Raw genomic sequence first — 21,106 nt, 5'->3', positions numbered from 1 at the left:
CCTGCTTGCGGGCTTCCCTCTGGTTGGCCACTGTGAGAGCAGGATGCTGGGCTAGATGGACCCCTTTTGGCCTGATCCAGCAGGCCTTTGCTCACGTTCTTTTTTTTTTTTTTTCAATAATTTTTATTCAGATTTTCATAAAACATACAAGACGAAATCATAAAACATTCGAAGACAAAAAACAAAATCAAAAATAGTTAAACAAAAAGAAAAAAAGAAAAAAAAAAACAAAAATAAAAAATAAAGAGTAAAATATTGACTTCCCATTTGTCAAAGATCAAATCAGTTATAAGTCTATAATATATAACAATCCTGTCTCTTAAGTCATATTATAAAATCACTTTCCTCCAGTAGTTATCTTACTTAATCATCAAATCTCATAAACATTACTTTATTCTTTCCACAAAAAGTCAAAGAGAGGTTTCAATTCTTTAAGAAATATATCTATCAATTTTTTTTCCAGATAAGCATATCGATTAATCCATCTCATTACTAATTATGATAATCTTATTGTCATAACCATAGTCAAAATAAACATTTCAATTAATCCATCACATCAGAATCTGTTAGGTTCAATAATTTCAGTAGCCATTGTTCTATTATCCCTATTAGTTCCATTTTCCATCTTCCATCTTCAGTAGTCTTGTTAAGTCCAATAATTTCAGTATCCAATCTTCCATTATCAGTATTCCATAATAATCTTGCTGTCAAAGCCATAGTCATATAGTAAGAGTCTGATGGGAATTACCTCTATCCCAAATATTTTCTTGCCATCCATTCTGAATAGGTTGCTGAAATACTGCTGTAAAATCATATCTCTGTTCTTTTTTTCAAAATACACTGGGTCATCTCTTGAAAGTTTTTCCATTGTCACATGGCTGCAGTTAATTCCATAGATTTTCTCTATATTGGGCTCCATCACATCATTCCAGTCCAGAAGATTATCCATGCCATTGATAACTTTATCTCTAGAATCTTCATTAATTTCTTCAGAGATAACATTGAGTTCCAAACAATAGATTTTATTTCTAAAGTCCATAGACTCCAAATCTTGTTCCTGTTCCACGTTTGTTCCAATCTCCGGGATCTCCTCTCTCACAGGGACCCCTGTTCCAGTCTCCAGGGTCTCCTCTCTCACAGGGACCCCTGTTCCAGTCTCCAGGGTCTCCTCTCTCACAAGGACCCCTATGTCTTTAATCTCCTGTGTCTCCAAACAATAGATTTTGTTTCTAAAGTCCATAGACTCCAAATCTTTTTCCTGTTCCACGTTTGTTCCAATCTCCGGGGTCTCCTCTCTCACAGGGACCCCTTCCAGGGTCACCTCTCTCACAGGGACCCCTATATCTTTAATCTCCTGCTTCATTTTACTCAATTCAATTTTCAGCTCCTTACAACCCTGTCGCAGGTTTTGTTTCGTTATCTCAATCTCATCCATTATTTTCTGAAACATAGTTATTTCCAGATTCTCAGCCACTTTCTTAATTGCCATTTTAAAAGAAAAATATAGGAAAACCACTTCTTATTTCAGCAACAATTGGGTTAATACTCCAAACTTGGTGACATCACAGTATAAACAGAGCAGACAGCCTTATCTCTCCATGCTTAAGTAAACAAAATGTAGTTCCCAGGATCGAAACAATTAATGGCGGTCGTCAGGAAACAGATTCGTCAAAATAAAATAGACCAAAAAGAGAGTAGTCTCAGACAATATAATATTCTTCAAAATAAAAATCTGGAATAGAAATCCCTCTTCTGTGTATATCTTTAGAATGCAAATCCAGGACAGCTTTTTGCAACAAAAACAGAGATAAGCTATTAATTAGTGAGTAGCAGAGAGAAGTTATGGCTCCCCAGTGAGATGTCAAAAACCGATCAATCTGGCAAATCTCTTTTAAACAGCAACAATTTAAGTCAAGTAAAAGAAAAATATAGAAAGAAGGGTGCTTGCCTGTTAGTGCGTTCTCTCTTAGAAGATAAGATGAACGTTCGCTTTATCAGATAGAGCTTGTTGTTGAAAATCCGTCCCACCTTCGTCGGCTGGACCTCGTCCCATAAATTAATGAGATCTGGTCGTCCCAACAAAAATAGGCTTTGAGGTTAATCTCTTCGTTTCTCCCTACCCGGGAGAAGTTTAATCAGTCAAAAAAAAAAAAAATCTGACTGATATATCTGAATAAGCTTCTTTTGAGGCAGGAGCCCGTCTCAAAAGCAGGCACAGGCTAAGTCACCCTTCCCGGAAGTCGCCTTTGCTCACGTTCTTATGCCTCCCCTTAAATCCAGGCTAAACATTCCCAGTTGTCTCAACCAACCCTCGCAGGACAAGCACATGGGAAGAACTTGCTGGATCAGGCCAGTGGCCCATCTATTCCGGCTTGTGAATGATGGCTTTGGTAAAAATGTGAACGGCGCCTGCGTCGCCTCCTCTGTGTGTTCGGCATGCCTGCGTCGGAGGGGAGGGGGGCGCATGCAACAAGGACCTCCTGGCCCTCTGTCTGCCTGCGCTAGAAAAAACTTGCTCTCGTGCCTTGCGGCGCAACGTAGTGGGTGGCCCATGCAAGGCATAGCACTTTTGAATCGTTATCCAATAAATGAGAGTATGTACCTCCGATCAAGTTGCACCATTTGCAGCTTGGAGCAAAAGAAAATTGCGAGGGAGGACCTTGAACTGCATGTCAGCGTTTTGCAAACGTGGCTAGTTCATTTGAGCCAGCTACATCTAAGACTTAACCCCAGGAAGTTTGCGCATTTATTTTAATTTTGATTGCGGTTTAAACAGAGGGTTATGTTGGTGTGTGTTATGTGCCTTCAAGTTAATTGCAACTTATGGCGACCCTATGAACCAGCGACCTCCAACAGCATCTGTTATAAACCACCCTGTTCAGATCTTGTAAGTTCAGGTCTGTGGCTTCCTTGATGGAATCAATCCATCTCTTGCTTGGCCTTCCTCTTTTTCTACTCCCTTCTGTTTTTCCCAGCATATTGTCTTTTCTAGTGAGTCCTGTCTTCTCATTATGTGTCCAAAGTATGATAACCTCAGTTCCAGCATTTTAACTTCTAGTGACAGTTCTGGTTTAATTTGTTCTAACACCCAATTATTTGCCTTTTTCGCGGTCCATGGTATGCGCAAAACTCTCCACCACTACCACATTTCAAATGAGTTGATTTTTCTCTTATCTGCTTTTTTCACTGTCCAGTTTTCACATCCACACATAGAGATCGGGAATACCATGGTCTGAATGATCCTGACTTTGGTGTTCATCTTTGCATTTGAGAACCTTTTCTAGTTCTCTCACAGCTGCCTTCCCCAGTCCTAGCCTTCTGATTTCTTGACTATTTCTTGACTATTGTCTCAATTTTGGTTAATGACTGTGCCGAGGTATTGATAATCCTTGACAAGTTCAATGTCCTCATTGAACTTTAAAGTCACTTAAACCTTCTGTTGTCATTACTGTCAGTGCTTATAGGCAATTTACTGTATCTGCCAGGACCTAAGGCACAGGTGGGCAAGCCTTCGGCCCTCCAGATATTGCAGAACTGCAACTCCTGTAGGCCCCAGCAAGCGTGGCCAATGGCCAGGGATGAAGACCGGAGTTGTCGTTCCACAGCATCAGGAGGGCTAAATATTTCCCCACGCCTGGCCAACGGCTGGGCTCCTGCTGGGAGGAAGGGTGCGATATAAATCAAATAATAAATAGATAAATAATAGATGCAAGAAATATTTATTGGACTGATGTGAAGCAGGATGTATTCTTTGCAGCAGAGTTGGATTTCTGAAGCTGATCTGGCGTTGGCTGTGCTGGGCCTTGGTTGCCCATCTTGTGCCTCTCGGCGCCCTTTTTCTTGGTGGCCGATCAGTAATAAACAGATGCCTTCCAGTGCAGCCATCGTAGGGACAACCTCGTTATTTCCCAGTCAGCTGTACCTTCTCAAGATATTTTTTTATTGCAGCAGCGATTTCTCTTTAAAATTGCTTATTGCTGTGGCGAACAATCGAGTTGTTAAAGCACTTACTTGCCTCCCCACCCCCCCACTTAAGATTTTTTCATGTGTGTTTACTTCCCTCTCTGGGAATAATCCACTCCCAAGTGTGTTGCCTCACACCGCCATCTAGTGCTTTCCAGTGCATTTTTACGAGGCGTGAGGCTGCTGACCATTGTTTTCTGCCTACTAGGGCTGTTTTCATAGAAATCATAGAATAGTAGAGTTGGAAGGGGCCCTACAAGGCCATCAAGTCCAACCCCCTGCTCAATGCAGGAATCCAAATCAAAGCATTCCCGACAGATGGCTGTCCAGCTGCCTCTTGAATGCCTGCAGTGACAGCCTTTACTTCCTAGTTTGCAGTTGGGTAACATTGGTTTCTTTTTCTTCTTCTTGTGCAAATCCGTATCCGATACAGATTCCTGAGAACAGTTAGCTTAGACTTAAAGCCTAAATAAATAAATAAGATCAGTGTTCTAGACCTTATGAGATGATGAAAGATTTCCACTCCTCTCCTTCCCTGCTGTCTGTGGGCAGGGCTACTTGTCTTAAGTCTAACATTCTGCACCAAGGAAGCCCAAATTCTGCGCTCAGAGGGACTTTGTGCTCGCTCAAGCGTGCATATGTTCCCATAGTCGACAGAGGGGAACTGAGGTTTTAATTAAGCAGCACCATTTTTTTCTTTAAAAATTAAAATTCTCCCTGCTGTTTGTACATCGACTGCTTTAATTGGGAACAAAAGTGTTACTTCTCCAGCGGCGTCTGGAGCAGCAGGCAGGCCAGGCTCGCCACGTTGTGCATTGGCCATTGTTGGCCTGACGTGCCCCGTCCTGCCTCCGGGTGCACTCTTGTCTGTGTCACCTGCCAGATCAATTAATCCTGAGCCCCCAGCTGAAGGCAGGGCCTGCCTGGCTCCTCTGACATCACGACGACCACCACCACTTCGTCCACTTCGCCTTTATATCTCTGTGCTGCATCCCTCTAACTCAGCCTTTCCCAACCAGTGTGCCTCCAAATGTTGTTGGACCACAACTGTCATCTTCCTGACCATTGGCAATGCTGGCTGAGGCTGATGGGAGTTGTGGTCCAACAACATCTGGAGGCACACTGGTTGGGAAAGGCTGCTCTAACTGGACAGCACACCCTCTGTGCAGTGAGGTTGCCTCATGTCCTTTCTCCTATCGATTTTCCAGAGAGAGGAGCTGAATAAGTGGAGAAAGTACGCAGGCCTCCAGCAGAGGGAAGGTTCCTGGCTCCAGCATACATTTCAAGCGCTGTTATGTCACTTTAAACAGTCATGGTATCCCCCAAAGAATTCTGGGAACTGTCATTTGTTCAGGGCCCTGAGAGATGTTAGGAAAGCCCCGTTCCTCCTTGTAAGGCTACAATTCCCAGAGTGGTTTTCCAGTCAATCCCTTTTCCCCAGGAAACTCTGGCAACTTTTGCTCTGTGAGGGCAATGGGTGTGTGTGTGTCTCCTAACAACTCTCAGCACCTCAAACAAACTACAGTGCCCGGCAGGGCTGCCTAGTCGGTACGCCAAACCTTCGACTCCAACTCCCCTATTTTTCTACTGTCTGACTCCTTCATAACTGGCAAATGTATATAATTAATTAATATATTAATTTTATTTTGGAGTTGGAGTCGGTACATTTCTACCAACTCCGACTCCACCCAAAATTGCTTCCGACTCCACAGCCCTGGTGCCCCGGATGCTGTTGGCAAAGCCATGGCTGTTTAAAGTGGTATTATGATGCTTTAAATGTATGGTGTATATGTGGCCTGAGTCAGACCGCTGGTCCATTTAACTCAGTATTGCTGCCACTGGTTGGCAGCAGCTCTGCCAGGCCATAGCTCATTGGCAGAGCATCCATTGTGCACGCGGAAGTTCCTCTGTTCAATCCCTGGCATCTCCAGGTAAGGCCGAGAAAGATGCCTGTCTGAGACCCTGGAGAGCCGCTGTTAGTCAGTGTTGACAGTACTGAGTGAGATGGATTAGTGGTCGGACTCCATGTAAGGTAGCATCGTATACCATATCGGGGTGTGTGTGACCCTTTGGGTCATCCAGGCTACAGAATCTCAACATCCGGAGCAGCCTTTAGTGCCTGCACCCCCACGACTGCACGGTTGGGATTGCTGGGGTTTCCATTTGCATATGGCGTGGATTAAATGCCACGTGGTCTCTGCCCTTCCTTCCAGGGAGTGGGTGCTGAAGAGCACCATGCTGATCGCGATGTCCGTGTACACCTACCTGCGCCTCATCGTCGACCACCATGGCTCCCCGCCGCTGCAAGCCCTGCGGCAGAAGGAAGTGGAGTTCTGCATCTCTCTGCTCCGGGACCAGGTAAGGACATCCAAACGTGTCTGATAATCTGAAGCATTTGGGTGGGTGCAGGGTTCTCTCTCTCTCTCTCTCTCTCTCTCGTGTCTTCTTCAAAGGCTGCTTTCTTTATCATCGCAGATGCTCCTCTCGCTAACCCTGATGGGTGTGCTCTCCCTCCCTTGTCGGAGGCAGGGTGCTTCTGAATTCCAGCTGCTGGAAACCGCAGGAGGGGAGAGTTTCTGTTGCGCTCGGGTCCTGCTTGTGATCTTCCCAGAAGAGGCATCTAGTTTGCCACTGTGTGGACAGCACACTGGACTAGATGATCCAGCAGGCTCTTCTTATGTTCCAAAGTAGATAACGGAGCTTTTTATGCCCAGTGCTGCGGAGGAGTCCCAGTGAATGTGGCAGGGTTTGCTCCCAAGCAAGCTGCAGTAAAGAATTGGGGTCTTAAAAATACATGACCGGCTCAAGGGTCATGAATTTGATTAGAGGATAAGGCGATCAAGAGTTACCAGCCCTGTTGGCTGTGCTCATCTATGTTCCTGTGGCATCATTCTCTTTGTCTTCCCTGTGAGAACCACAGAGTCCATTTTGACGCCTGCCCAGAAGAGCTTCACATCTTGTATATACTGCTGGCTTTTTCCTCTAAGGCAGCCTTTCCCAACCTTTGGGTCCCCAGACGGTCCTGGACCAGAATCCCCATTGTTCCTGACCATTGGCCATGCTGGCTGGGGCTGTTGAGAGTTGTAGTCCGACAACAATCTGGGGACCCAAAGGTTTGGAAAGGCTGCTCTACGGAGTCAAAAGCACAGCACTGGATTTCGCTTTATCCTTGCGTCAAGGCTCAACGGCAGAGCACCTGCTTTGCATGAGAAGGTCCAAGGTTCAGTCCCCGACATCTCCAGGTAGGGCTGGCAGAGGTGCCCCCTGCTTGAAATTCTGGAGCCGGTGTGGGGAACCCTTTTGGACACTTTTGGATCTTTTCTCTCCCCCCACCCCGTGTGCCAGCTTGTGACACGTGGATGGGATTGTCGCCAGCTATTAGTCATGTGACATCATGATCCCATCAGGGGGCTGATAGGTGGCCGCTCCCGCCCACCTGTTCAAATTGACCCACATAGGTAGGCCTGCTTCGCCAGCCCCTTCCCTGCAGGAAACGCCCTGGCAAAGTGGCACCCGGCAGGAGAGAACCCTCCATTCGCCATCCGGGGAGTGGCGGATCCCATCCGTGTGGCCTCAGGGGTCTGCTTCGCCAGGGTCTTCCCCACCTAGCGTTGCCACCAGCAATCACGATTAACGGTTGCGATGGCCATGCCAGCCAGAGTCAGCATCTCCGAGAACGGGAAAGACGGATCCTTGGCTGCTGAGCTTTGGGAAGCCCACCTTTTGGGGTCCCTCGAGGCGAGATCAAGGGGCAACCTCCAAATTTATAGCCTGGCTTGTTTGTTTGTACTATGGCAACCGTTAAAAAAAACACTGACATTTTTTTAAAAAAACAGTTGACCTTCTTGCCTGTCACACCGCTTCTTTAGAACCTGCTCTCTTCAAAGGGGGCGACCATCAGCCCGACTTCTTCAGTGTTGGCCAGCAGGAGGGATCAATCATCCTTTTGGCTTTGCAAGGGGGTTTAGGAACTGAATGTTCCCCAAAGCTCACACTCTGTCCATGTCCCTCTGCGCAAGAACAATAATGACCCCCCTTCTCTCTCTCTCTGTCTCCCTCCCCCCTATCATGCCCTCAAGTTTATGGATTGCTTAATGATTGGCCGAGATCTGGTGAGGCTGCTGCAGAACGTTGCTAGGATACCTGAGTTTGAGCTGCTCTGGAAGGACATCATCCACAATCCCCAGGCGCTGAGCCCACAGTTCACAGGTAGGTGGATAAGGCCAGAGGTGTGCTGTGGAGGGGGGCGGTGGCACATTATGGACTAGTTGCACGAGGAGGCTGCAGAGTTTTTATTTTGTTGCCATTTCCTAATGGTGGGAAGTATCCAGCACTAATCCTGCTTGTAGCAGTTCCATTGGAAGTTAATGGACGTGCCTAAATTAGGGCCATTAATTTCATTGGGTCTACTCTGAGTAGAACAGAGTTGGATAAAACCTGGTATGTCTGTGCTGCCCCATAACCAATGTTCTCTGTGTGGTGACGCCCATCATTCCTACCCCTGGAAAGGAAAAGGTTCTAGTTTTGAGGGTTCAGTGCGACCTTCCTCCCAACCTGGTTTCCTCCACATGTTAAACTCTCAACTCCCAGCAACCCCCCAGCAGCTGGGGATGATGATGGGAGTTTGTTTATTTATTACTTAATTTATATCCCCACCCCCTTCCTCCCAAAGGAGCCCAAGGCAGCAAATGTATCAGGAAAGCTGTTTTAACAAAAAAAGAAAGGAAGAAAATCATTCTAAAGATAGTTTAAAACATTCTGAAACACCATTACAGTTAAAAACATCCTTTCATCAGTGAGCTTTGGGTTGCCAGGAACAGTCCCCTTCAAGCACCTTATTCCTGGGTAAACAGGATTATTTTCAAGTTCCTCCTGAGAGTCAATAGAGACAGAGACCTCACCGGGGAGGGCATTCTACAACCGGGGAGCCACCACTCGGGAGGCCCTGTCATGGGTCAGCGCCAGCCAGGCACCCATCAGTGGCAACACCACTAACAAGGCCTCACCTTGAAGTACGAAGCCTTGTAGTTGAACAGTGTCCTCGGATTCCAACTCCAGCAGCCAGCATGGCCAATGGTCAGGGACAATGATGGGAGCTGGGAGTTTAGCAGTTCTTCTGGAGGGGCAGCAAGATTATTTTATTTTGTACGTGGAATGAATTGTTGCGCATCAGTCTTTAATTTGCTTAGTTCTACAAACCTCTGCTCCGCTTCTTTTATTTTGGTACTGCTATATCATAGGGAAGTATACAACATCAGAATAGAGAACTCCATTAAAAACCATATAGACGATCATTAAAGCGAATGGCTAATTCAGAATTAAACAGCTGCAAAGGGCTGTCAGTATAAAAAGGTCTTCAAGGGAGGTGCCTGAAAGTCCAAAGGGAGGGTGCCCCATGTCTCTCTGCTGGAAGAGCGTTCCACAGCAGGGGCTGACTTCTAGTTGAGGCCAGCCGGGCCTCTGCAACATGAGGGACACCTAACAGCCCTCTTCCAGATGATCTTAGTGATGGAGCTGGGATAGAAAGGCTCTCAGGCAGTCCTTAAGGTATGACGGACCTAAATTGTTCCGGGCTTTGTATATCAAGAGCCCTGAAACTGGCCCGGTATGATATGGGCAGGCAGTACAGATGTTTTGGCAGAATTGTTGCGTGCTGTCAGCCATCTACTTCCATCAGCAGTCTAGCCACTGTGTTCTGCACCAGCTAGAGCTTCCGGACCAGGCCCCAAGGCAGACCCGCATGGAAACTTTGGAGCTACTTGAGGCCCAAGGCAGACATTTTAACTCTCTGCATGGCCCATGGGCTCCGGGACCAACCCTGTGTCCCCATCCACCCCCGGGACTCTTCGTTCGTTTGTTTTGAAAGATTCCTGCTACCACTTTAGATGCTCATAACGTTCCAGGCCGCTTCAATGACAAGCACCCTAGGAATGTGAGTGAACATTTTTCTGCTCATGTTGTGGGCCTTTTCCACCGCCACCCCGCTTAAAAAAAAATCTGATTTTTTTCTAATTATTTAAATGGAGAAATCCAAAATGCAACCACACCATGCCGCAGGTTCGGAGAGCTCCCCTCTCCGGATGGCTCTTCCGACGAGAGGGTGGGCGCCATCAAGTCTTTAAATGAAACTCGTCACTCGAGTGCTCGGAAGTCCCTTGGAAGGGTGGGCTGGATTGGTAGACTTCCACCCGAACTCGTAGGCTCATGTCAACCGCATGATTTTCCTGTACCAAGAGGGGTGGGAACTGGAGGTGGACAAAGGACCCTTGTACAAAGGCGATTTAAGGGGGACATGATAGACATGTATAAAATTATGCATGGTATGGAGAAAGGAGATAGGGAGAATTTTTTCTCCCTCTTTCATAATCCTAGAACCCGGGGACATCCACTGAAGCTGAATGGTAGCAGGCTCAGACAACAGAAAGCAACTTCTTCACACAGGGTATGGCTAAACTATGGAATCGGTTCCTAAAAGTTATAGTGACGGCCGCCAACTTGGATGACTTTAAAGGGGATTTACACAAATATAAGGCTCTCAGCGGCTACTAGCAACAATGGCTGTGTTCTCCCTCCACTGACGGAGGCAGGATGCCTCAGAACCAGTTGTGGGGAATCACAAGTGGGGAGAGTTGCTGTGGTGCTCAGGTCCTGCTTGTTGTCTTCCCGTTAGGACATCTGGTTGGCCGCTGTGAGAACCGGATGCTGGACTAGATGGACCCCTTTTGGCCCGATCCAGCAGGGCTTTGCTTACGTTCCTGTGGCCCCAGTCCCAGCTCTGGAGCTGATTTCTAGGGTACACTTCGTTTGAAGTGATGCAGCCTTCAAGCCGCCACCGGATGCCTGTTAATTTAGTCATTTTTGTAGCTAGGGAGCATCCTGCGGGACAGCTACACCCGTGCAATGCAGCTCACTTCTCCTTGTTTCCTGTCTCATTTTCCCACCCACCCACCCCTTCCCTGCCACAGGCGTGTTGCAACTCTTGCAGTCCCGGACTTCACGCAAGTTCTTGGCTTGCCGCCTCACGCCCGACATGGAGACCAAGCTGCTGTTTATGACCTCTCGGGTAATGTCTTTTTATTTGTTTCTTTGTTTCAAGCACTTTTGGGCACGTAGCCTCCCAAAGCAGCATAATCATAATAATCATCGTTATCATCATCATCATTTTACAAAACAGGGAAGGATCTTAAGGATCTTGTTGCACCCTTGCAGGTGACTCCTTGGCGTAAGTGCTTGCTGCGTGCGTGGTTCCCTCCCGTCTTCCCCTCCTTGTCTTTACCCTTCACTGAGCTCAGCCAGCCTGAAACTTACACGACAGCCTCTGTGGCTCCTTAATTGGAACTCCAGCAACTTACAATTTGTCAGGAAATTCAGTTTGATCGCCTGAATTGCTTACCCTACTACAGGTGTTCATTATCTTACTACTATGTATTTAAAAACCTACTTCAGTACATATTCTATTGCAAAAACCATGTTTTAAATCCCTGTTTTACCTCATTGTGTGCGTTTCTGAATCTGCTCCTTAATCAGAACGGTCACATTTTGGGAACCTAGTTTTTCTTCCCTGGGAGCCAAGATAGCATGCGCCGTTTGGGAAAGGTCCCTCGCTCAGCGGCAGAGCATCCCCTGTTCAATTCCCCAGTTCAATTCCCAGCATCTTCAGATACGGCTGGGAAAGAAAGGCTCCCTGTCCGAAATCCTGGAGAGCCATTGACAGGCAGTACTGAGCTAGACGATGGAATGGTCTTACTCTGTACAAGGCAGCATCCTGTGTTTGAGGCCCTGAAGCGTAGTAAGCTGCCTTTATGTAGAGTCAGATCTGCTAAAATTTGGGGAAGGCACGTGCTTTTGCACGCAGAACACCCCTGTTCAGTCCCTGACATCTCCAAGTAGGGTTGGGAAAGACTTTCCTGTCTTTAATCCAGAAGAGCTGCTGCCGGTCAGTGTAGGTCAGCCTTTCCCAACCTTTGGGTCCCCAGGTGTTGCTAGACTACAACTCCCATCAGCCCCAGCCAACATTGCCCGATGCTCAGGAATGATGGGAATTGTAGGCCAGCAAAACTGGGGACCCAAACGTTGGTGTAGGCAATACTGAGCTTGATGGACCAATGGTCTGACCTGGTATAAAGCACCTCCCTATATTCCTCCTCCTCCTCTTCCTTCTCTAGGTGCGCTTTGGCCAGCAGAAGCGCTACCAGGACTGGTTCCAGCGGCAGTACCTCTCCACCCCGGACAGCCAGTCCCTGCGCTGCGACCTCATCCGCTACATCTGCGGGGTGGTCCACCCGTCCAACGAGGTGCTGAGCTCCGACATCCTGCCTCGCTGGGCCATCATTGGGTGGCTACTCACCACCTGCACGGTAAGAATTTTTCTTGAATAAAGTGATACATAATAATAATAATAATAACACAGCTTGGCAGGACTAGTAAAGTGGTGACTATGTTTTTTTTATTGTTACGAAATCATTGTTGCAGTTGATTTCGTGCTTGGCTGTCCTCTGTGTTGCAAGGCGCTTTGAGCGTGAGTCTTCCAACAAGCCTTTTAAGTAGATACCTTCATCCCAGTCTGCATCTGTACTGGAACTGTTTTTAAATATGTTTTGTTCTTAAGGTTTTTTTTTTAAAAAAATGTTGTCTACTGCTGTGGGTTCCTTGCACGGAGAAAGAGTGGAACATCAGTTTAATGACAGATAAGCAAATAAATATACTTGGTGTGTGGAAACACAGCACGCACATTCATGGAAGATGAGGCTCTCAGTGGCTACTAGCAACAGTGGCTGTGTTCTCCCTCCACTGACAGAGGCAGGATGCCTCTCAATACCAGTTGCGAGGAATCACAAGTGGGGAGAGTTGCTGTGGTGCAGCCAGGTATGTTGGATGCACCAGGAATCCTCAAATGTGAGATTGAATAAAAACCTGGGCTAAAGGGGCTCAGTAAGAACCGCACACCTCCCCTTGCAACTTCCTGCCCCTTTTTAGAAGGAGGCTTGCCTTTTGCTGGAAGTTGCTGAACCCTTCAGCCCCACGCCGCCGGCAAGGCCGTGGGAGGAGACATGGCAGCCTCAAGGCAGTGCTGGTAATGGATCTCTTCCTCATTCACTTTCACTTTCTCTCTCTCTCTCTCTCTCTCTCTCTCTCACTCACTCACTCTCTATCATTTTCAGCACCCCTGGCTCTGCGGCTTAATTGCCTGTGGCCTCCCAGCTAATTAAGGTCTGTGGCCTGCCTTGACACGTCAGTAACGCAGTCCACATTTTATTTGCCTGATGTTGATCAGACAGGATCGAGATGGAGGGGTGTGTGTCCTGTGCACTCACTGATCATGTCCCCTGAGCGGTTTAGCAAAACTTTTAAAAGAATAAAACATGCAATAATCTAAAAAATAAAATAAAAATAGGACGATAGCATCTGTGGAAGAACCCACATAAAAATCGACACCACAAGATCCAGGATCCATCTGGGATCATGTCATGAACGGGTGGAGGTGATGCTGCTGCTGTGACATCGTCAGATGAGTTTCCGTGACTGTTGACACAGCCGGTCAGACTTGGTGATGTGATGACATCACCAAGGGCATTTTTAAAGATGAGAATATTTATCGCCAGCGTGGCCAAGAGGTAGAGGTGTGTGCTGGCACTGTTCATGAAAATAGTTAAGGCTTTTTAAACAATTTTTTACAATAAGCTTTGGGTTGTAACTCCAATGTAGGTATGCCTCAGAGCTGTGTCACCTCAAGGCCTGGGTTTGACTGTCTTGGTGGTGCTTCTCACGGCAAATGGGGCTTAGCGCAGCTGGTAATTAAGACAGGACAGAGGAATACCTGCACAGCCTCGCAGTGTGGTGATCCTGAAACCTGCAGCAGCATGATGATCCCCAAACCTACAGCAGTGTCATTAATCCTGGAAACGGAAGCGCCCCCCCAGAGGGATGTGTATAAATGCTGTTCCTTCCCCTCCGAGATCAATCTGTCTGTCTTTGCAGCCTCTAGAGGAAAGCGAACTCTGCAGCCCAGGAACCCTCTCGCAAGCACTCCCCACTGCAGCTGAATTGGGTTTCCTGGGCCATGGAAAGCCACAAGCTGAAACGTAACAGCTGTTCCAATGTTCCAAATTTGTCTTCAGATAATTCTCTCTCGCTCTCTTTTCCACCCCTTCCAGTCCAACGTAGCTGCTTCGAACGCCAAGCTGGCCTTGTTCTACGACTGGCTTTTCTTCAGCCCCGAGAAGGACAGCATCATGAACATCGGTATGGAGGAGTTGTGTCCTCACTCCATCCAGCTGATTGCGGCCCTTGTCCTTTCCCTCCCTCTCCACGGCAAGGTTCCTGCTACCTCCCAGTCCCTGGATTTCTTCCCAATCCAGAACGGGAAGGTTGCTGGGAGCGCTGGCCAAGAGATGCATAACCGATGTTGTTACCTTCTCTAGATCAGGGGTTTCCCAAACCGTGGTCCGTATACCACCAGTGGCCTGCGAGCTCCATTCAGGCGGTCCATGGCACCTTCACACTAAAAATTCATATTGGAATTTAATTGTATTTTTAGTGCAGATTTGTGTGTCTATGGAGTGCAAATTGTAATACATTAAAACACAATATATATATATATATATATAAAAGCCATAAAATTACAATTAAAAATCATTGAGCATCTAGCACAGTGCATTCCACTTGCTACGACGGACAGGAAAATCATGAAGGGGTCTGCCAAGACCCCCAGCGATTTTCAAGTAGTCCATAGTGGGGGGAAAGTTGGGAACCAATGCTGTAGATGAAGGTGATGACTTATTACATACGTTAGTCACTTTTTCCCCACAGAAAGTGACCCATAGCAACAAAATGAAACATGGATCCCCATCAGCACCGTGCATTAATAATTACATTTATGTACCACCCCATAGCTGAAGCTCTCTGCTTTAAACAGTCATGGCTTCTTCCCCCAAAGCATCCTGGGAACAGCAGTTTGTGACAGGTGCTGAGGATTATGAGGAGACCTCCCATTCCACTTTTTTCCCTGAACATCTGAAACTGGATAATGATGGCGCAAGGTGTGACTCCCCGTGGAGAGCATTCTGCAAGCTGGGATCCACCACTGAAAAGTCATACACTAACCCAGCCTAGTTCTGGGGGGAACTTGAGGGTTTTACAGAAGCCTGTCTGGATTTCCCTGGTCTTTTTTTTTTTTAAACACTTAACGGAATTTGGGGAAGGGGGCATAGCTGAGTAGGAGAGCCCAGGGCCCAAGTTTGTTACTGTTTATTGTTGCATTTATATCCCACCTTTCCCTCCAAGGAGCTCAAAGTGGTGTATGTGGTTCTCTTCCCTCTCCATTTCATCCCCACAACAACCCCGTGAAGCGGGTTAGGCTGAGAGACAGTGACTGGCCCACGCCCAGTGAGCTTCATGGCCGGGTTGGGATTTGAACCCTCATTTCCCAGGTCTCAGTCTGACGCTTTTAACTGCGACACCACCACTGGAGGTTCAGTCTCCACCATCTCTAGAGCCTCAGGGCAAAACCACCGCCCTCCCTCCCTGCCTGCTTGATACCCACCGCCCACTTGTTCTGTCCCTTCCCGCCCCCACACGGTCCGAAGCACAGCCACTCTGGAAAGTGCTCGAATTGTGGCCAAGGGCGGCCTCACACGGAGTACATCGCAGTAGTCTACGCCCCCCCCCCGCTTCTTCAGATGAAACCTTGGCCATCCTTTTTCTTTACAGAGCCCGCCATTCTAGTCATGCATCATTCCATGAAACCTCATCCGGCTATCACCGCCACCCTGCTGGACTTCATGTGTCGGGTAAGCCCTACTCCCCACCCCCCAAGGATTCCAACGTAGTCCAGGTGACGGGTGGTCCACCCTTGGCCCTGTTTCAAAGACAGATGTCTTCCAGAGTACGTCAGGGTGTAAAGCAGGTAGCAGGGGGAATCCTGGTGCCCTCTGTATGCCATTGGACTACAATTCCCATCAGCCCCAGCCAGCCAATACCAGTTCCTGGAAACTGCAGGAGGGGAGAGCTCTGCTCTTGCGCTCAGGTCCTGCTTGCAGGCGTCTCTTGGGCCTCTGGTTGGCCACTGTGAGAACAGGATGCAGGACTAGATGGGCCACCGGCCTGATCCTGCAGGACTCTTAATATGGCCAGCAGTCAGGGATGATGGGAGTCCTCGTCCAGCAACATCTGGAGGGCCACAGGTTCCCCATCCCTAGATCAAAGCATCCACAGAGGCATGTCGGGCATCTTTATTATATGTTTTCTGCCATTTGCTGAGGATGCACCTCTTTACCCTGGCCTTCGGCTGTTAAGATTTGCATGCCTTTTGTGAGAATGCCTCCGCTGACGTTCTTTGGTTTGTTAAATTATTTGATTGGATTGCGATATCGTCTGCGTAGATGATTGTAACCCTCCTTGGGACCTTGTGGTGGAGGGCAGGAAAGAAACCTCATAAATAAAATGAAATAAAAGCATTCTCTCTCTTTCTCTTTTCCTGCCCCCTTTCATCTTTTCAGATCATTCCTAATTTTTATCCCGCTCTAGAGGTCCATGTGCGACAAGGCGTCTTCAACTCCCTCACCCACATTGTGGAGAAGCGAGTCCTGGCGTAAGGCGCTTGCCATGTTCCCAAGCAGTTGACGCGGATGCGAGCCCTCTCCGTCCGCACCCCTTGTCCTCAGGCCTCCAGTTCCTTCTGGCTCCCTCTGTCAGCCAGGAGCCGTGGTAGAGAGGGCTTAGCTCCTTACCTTTCCAACCACCCATGTCTCCTGGTGGTCCTCTGCAACGTTGCCAGTTCTGGCTGGGGGACAGGGGGTGGGTGGAGGAGAGTTGGCCAGATTCACAGCCTCTCTCGCTCCCGGGGGGATGTGGGGACTGTGTCCCGGAGAGCTTGCCCAGATAAGCAAGCGCACGTGCAGGAGACTCAGAGTGCTGCGGAGGTTTCCCAGCTTTCTCTCGACGTCCGTGTTGCTTTCCTGAACAGAAAAGGAAGAGGCAGGGAGGTGACAGCAATAGAAAATGCATGAGAAATTGGCCGCTGTTTCTTTTGTGATACAGCAGGTGTGGGGAACCTTTGGCCCTCTGGATGTTGCCGAACGACGACTCCGGTCATCCCTGGCCATTAATTGTAGTTCAGCCAACATCTGGAGGGTCAAACATTCTCCACGGCCTTCCCTAACTGGTGCCCTCCAGAGGTTGCTTGACCACAACTCCCATCTTGTCTGACCGTCGGCCGTGCTGGCTGGGGCTGACTGGAGTCGGGAGTCCGACAAGTTCTGAAGGGCGTGGGGAACGTTGGGTTAGGCCCAAATCTCAATTTGTTTATTTAGAGGTTTTATAACCCGCTTAAGCACAGAGCTAAGCAGTGTACAAGTAAAACTGTAGGTAAAGCACAGATAAAAATTCGTAAGTCAGTAAAACCTTTAAAATGAACATGTAACCAAATTTATATGTTTAGGTGGGCAACCTGAGGGCAGCCTTCTGGGGCCCACATGTCAGTGGTGGGTGGGGCCAGAAGGAAAGTGGGCGGAGCAAATGAAGTTCTACCTTTGCACAGTAGGCTAGTTTCTGCCCACACTCTCGGACACCCCTCTCTGTCCTCCGTCGGGCATGCTAGAGGCGTGATCAGAGTGCAGCCAGGCTAAGACCACTCGGGAGAGCGAAGCAAGGCCGGTGAGGGGTGCGGCTTGAGCAGAGGGGTTGTGTGGCCTGGGGTGCATTGCAAGGGCCAGAAGGAGGGGCCCCGGGGGTCAGGTTCCCTACCCTTGTTCTCGAGCGTAGGCCCATCGATCCTCAGATGGGTAGGCGGCGACAGCCGGTTGCAGCAAAAACAGTCTGTGGCACCTTTAGACCAGCTGCGGCATAAGCCTTTGTGGACTGGAGTCCACTGCATCAGATGCACAAAGAGGTGTCGACACTGTCTGCATCTCTCCCAATCAACCTCCCACCTCTGCTTTTTGCAGGCACCTGGCTCCTCTTTTTGACAACCCAAAGCTGGACAAAGAACTCCGAGCCATGCTGAGAGAGAAATTCCCAGAGTTCTGCAGTTCTCCCTCTCCTCCCGTCGAAGGTAGAATTGGCACGGGGATTGTCGGAGGGGGAAAATCTACTCCAGGATTGGTTTGTTCATTCCTGCTTATATGAGACCTCCGGGGCTGCTGCCGCCTTAGTGTAGCTTAGCCTATCAGTGCAGTGAGGAATTGCTACGAAAGGGATGAGGACTCTGTTACCCTCCAAAGGGCCCTGTTACTCTCCAGTGTAGCCGTTGGTTGGGGATGATGGGAGCTGCAGTCCAGTGACATCTGGGGGACCTCACAGGTCCCCAACCAATCAGGGACCACATAACCGAAAGTTCTGAGCAGCAACTGTGCGAGTCTGTTGCAGCAAAGGCAACAAAGAGAACAGGTTTGCATGTCACACTAAGCCATAGTTTGTTTTAAAACTATGGCTTAATCGGGAACATGCCTCCCGCCTCTTATGTGGCTCCCTGCCCCCTCCCCGCCCCACTCTGCCCAGACAAGCACGGCGTCTTGTGTTGTGCCAACCCAGATTGTGGTAAACCACAAGCATTAACTCAGGAATAATCCAAGAACAACCCTTAGCTTATTTCTGGTTTACTGCTCATTTTTCTAAAACCGACCGCGATCCGGATTCACATGACACAACACGCCTATTATGGCCTGTTTGTGCCACTCTCAGCTCTCACGGGCGCAAGAGGAAAGCCATGTGAGGGGCGGCGTGTTTATGATTAAGCCATGGTTTACAATAAGCTATGTCTTTGTGCGGCATGCGAACCAACTCATGAGTTTTCTGGCAGTGTAAAGACAGAACAAATGGATTTATGGCATCTGCTTTTTTTGCAAGGTAATTCCAATTAATTCACCATGTCGGAGAATTGCTGCCAGCCAGAGTAGACTTTACTGGACTAGATGGGCCCATGGTCTGACCCAGAATTTGGCAACTCCCTATGAAAATCAAATTTCAGTCTGGGGTGGGCCGTGACCAGCTTTCAACATAGGAAGTTGCCTTATACTGAGTCAGACCTTTGGTCCATCTAGCTCAGTATTGTCTACACTGATAGGCAGCTGCTGTCCAGGTTTTCAGACAGGGATCTCTCCGAAACCTACCTGAAGATGCTGGGGATTGAACCTGGGACCTTACGTGCAAAGCAAATGCTTTAACACTGAGCCCTGACCTTTCCCTTAAAACAAAAGTAGGATTCCAGTCCTCATGGTTCTGAATAAATAATAGAGACATAGGAAACTGCCTTATATCGGGTCATTCCATTGGTCCATCCCATTCTTGTTGTCTACACTAACTGGCAGCAGCTCTCCACACTTTCAGCCAGGGGAAATTGCTGCCCCTATTTGTAGATGCTGGGGATTGAACCTGGGCAAAGCAGACTGTCCACCACTAATCTACGGCCTGGAAGGTTGGAGCATGGGTGAAAAGCCTCTGGTGAGCCAGCTCTCCCCCCCGCTGCCCTCCCTGCCACTTTTCTTTGCGTTCCTCCTTGCAGTCAAAGTTGAGGAGCCGGTTTCTATGGAGATGGACAATCACATGTCCGACAAAGATGACAGTTGCTACGACAATGCGGAGGCTGCTTTCAGCGATGACGAAGAGGACCTGAACAGCAAAGGTGAGGAGGTCTGGGCACAGTTGCTGGCCATTCAGTGAGAGATGTTCTGTGTTCCCACAACTTTCTAGCTCACCAGCACACAAGCATGTGGTCCATGAAGCAAGGTACCTGCACATGCAGCAAGGCCCTTGGGTAGAGAAGCTGCCACACACTGTCTTGGGTTTAAAAGGTTTTTCTTTGTGGCCCGACTGTGGCCCTGTGCAAACATAATGGGATTCTTTTTTCTGCCTGGTGCATTTCCCTGCGCTTGCATAAGAGGCAGGGCAGCTTATTTAGGTTTACGGCTAACCATGGTTTGTGCCTTATCCTTTAAGATCCTAAACTCACAGTGAAATCCTGGTTTTCTTACCAAATCACAGCCATTCCCCAGAGGATGTGTTTAGGGATACCCCTGCAAGATCTGCCTGTCACCTTGCAAGCATAGAGAGGAAAGGAAGCTGTGACATAACCGTGGTTTTCTCAGTGCAACACAACCGTGGTTAACGCAAACCAGTGTTGGTGAAAACCACTTGAGACTATGGCTTTTGACCAGTCCTGGACCATGGTTTGAAGTGTTCAGAAAGATGCACATAACCATGGCTGAAGAGGACAACCCTGGTTAAGCAATCTCTCTGTCCCCCTCATATCCCATGCTGGTCTGCCATGATGACTCCCACTTGGAATTTCTGAGAGGCTGTTTGTGCCCTGCGAATGCTGCCCGTGTTTGGGTGGGACTGGGAGGGGCAAATTAATGAGAGTCAAAATTGAAGATCTGGGCCCAGAACTTAGAGTCTGTCTAGCTTCCTTTTGGTTTATTCTCTTACAAAGCAGAGTGGAGCTCCTGTCCCCCTGGGAGAATGAGGGTATTCTTTCTCCAGGGTTCAGCTGCTTGTATATGTAGGGGGGACAGGATGAGATCATCAGGTGAGAGATGGAGGGTTCTCCATCCCTTATCCATTCTTGCTAGTTCTTGGCATGGGTAAGGCCGTGCAGGGGCCAAAAGGGAAGCCTTCCTCCCCGCCCCTGCCCCCCCCCCAAAAAAAACCTCCCATGGGATTCTCATTTGCCCAACCATTGGCTTCGGGTATTTCAGCATGCCAAGGATAGGCCTCTCCTAGGCGGCATTGGACTGCAGTGCCCATCTTTCTCTGACCATTGTTGGGAGTCCCAACGACATCCAGAGGGCACCACGTTCCCCTTCTCTGGGGACAGAAGGAGCCGTAGGTGGATCCAGGAGCAGACTGCCGAGCAAAGAAGTTGCCCCACAGGAGCAGCCTTTCTGAATAAGCAAGGTTTAAGTTTGTCATTGTGTGTGTGTGTGTTTTGTGGCCTCTTGGGTCACATCCATACCATACATTTAAAGCACTATTATACCACTGAACAGCTGTGGCTCTCCCCCTCCTCCCATGCAAAGGATCCTGAGAATCCTCCTGCAGCGGATTCTGTCCCCAGAGATGGGGAACTTGGTGCCCTCTGGATGTTATTGGGGCTCCCAACTCCCATCAGCCCCAGCACCCAGCATGGCCAATGGTCAGGGAATGATGG

The 21,106-nt window shown here is 48.5% G+C and overlaps 1 protein-coding gene across 1 annotated transcript in view; it reads left to right on the top strand.

The window, feature by feature from the left end:
- Positions 1 to 21,106, top strand: part of INTS3 (integrator complex subunit 3) — an 83,705-nt gene that overhangs the window by 25,139 nt on the left and 37,460 nt on the right. The window contains exons 7-15 of the mRNA XM_061606183.1: positions 6,177 to 6,321; positions 8,043 to 8,172; positions 10,929 to 11,026; positions 12,129 to 12,320; positions 14,118 to 14,205; positions 15,673 to 15,752; positions 16,461 to 16,552; positions 17,907 to 18,013; positions 19,463 to 19,582. Of these exons, the coding sequence (XP_061462167.1) occupies positions 6,177 to 6,321; positions 8,043 to 8,172; positions 10,929 to 11,026; positions 12,129 to 12,320; positions 14,118 to 14,205; positions 15,673 to 15,752; positions 16,461 to 16,552; positions 17,907 to 18,013; positions 19,463 to 19,582 (1,052 nt within the window). The remainder of the gene's footprint in view (positions 1 to 6,176; positions 6,322 to 8,042; positions 8,173 to 10,928; positions 11,027 to 12,128; positions 12,321 to 14,117; positions 14,206 to 15,672; positions 15,753 to 16,460; positions 16,553 to 17,906; positions 18,014 to 19,462; positions 19,583 to 21,106) is intronic.

The sequence above is a fragment of the Rhineura floridana genome, chromosome 22, assembly GCF_030035675.1.
Source record: "Rhineura floridana isolate rRhiFlo1 chromosome 22, rRhiFlo1.hap2, whole genome shotgun sequence".
In the NCBI taxonomy this organism is placed as follows: domain Eukaryota; kingdom Metazoa; phylum Chordata; class Lepidosauria; order Squamata; family Rhineuridae; genus Rhineura; species Rhineura floridana.
This window is presented reverse-complemented; position numbering and strand designations above follow the sequence as displayed.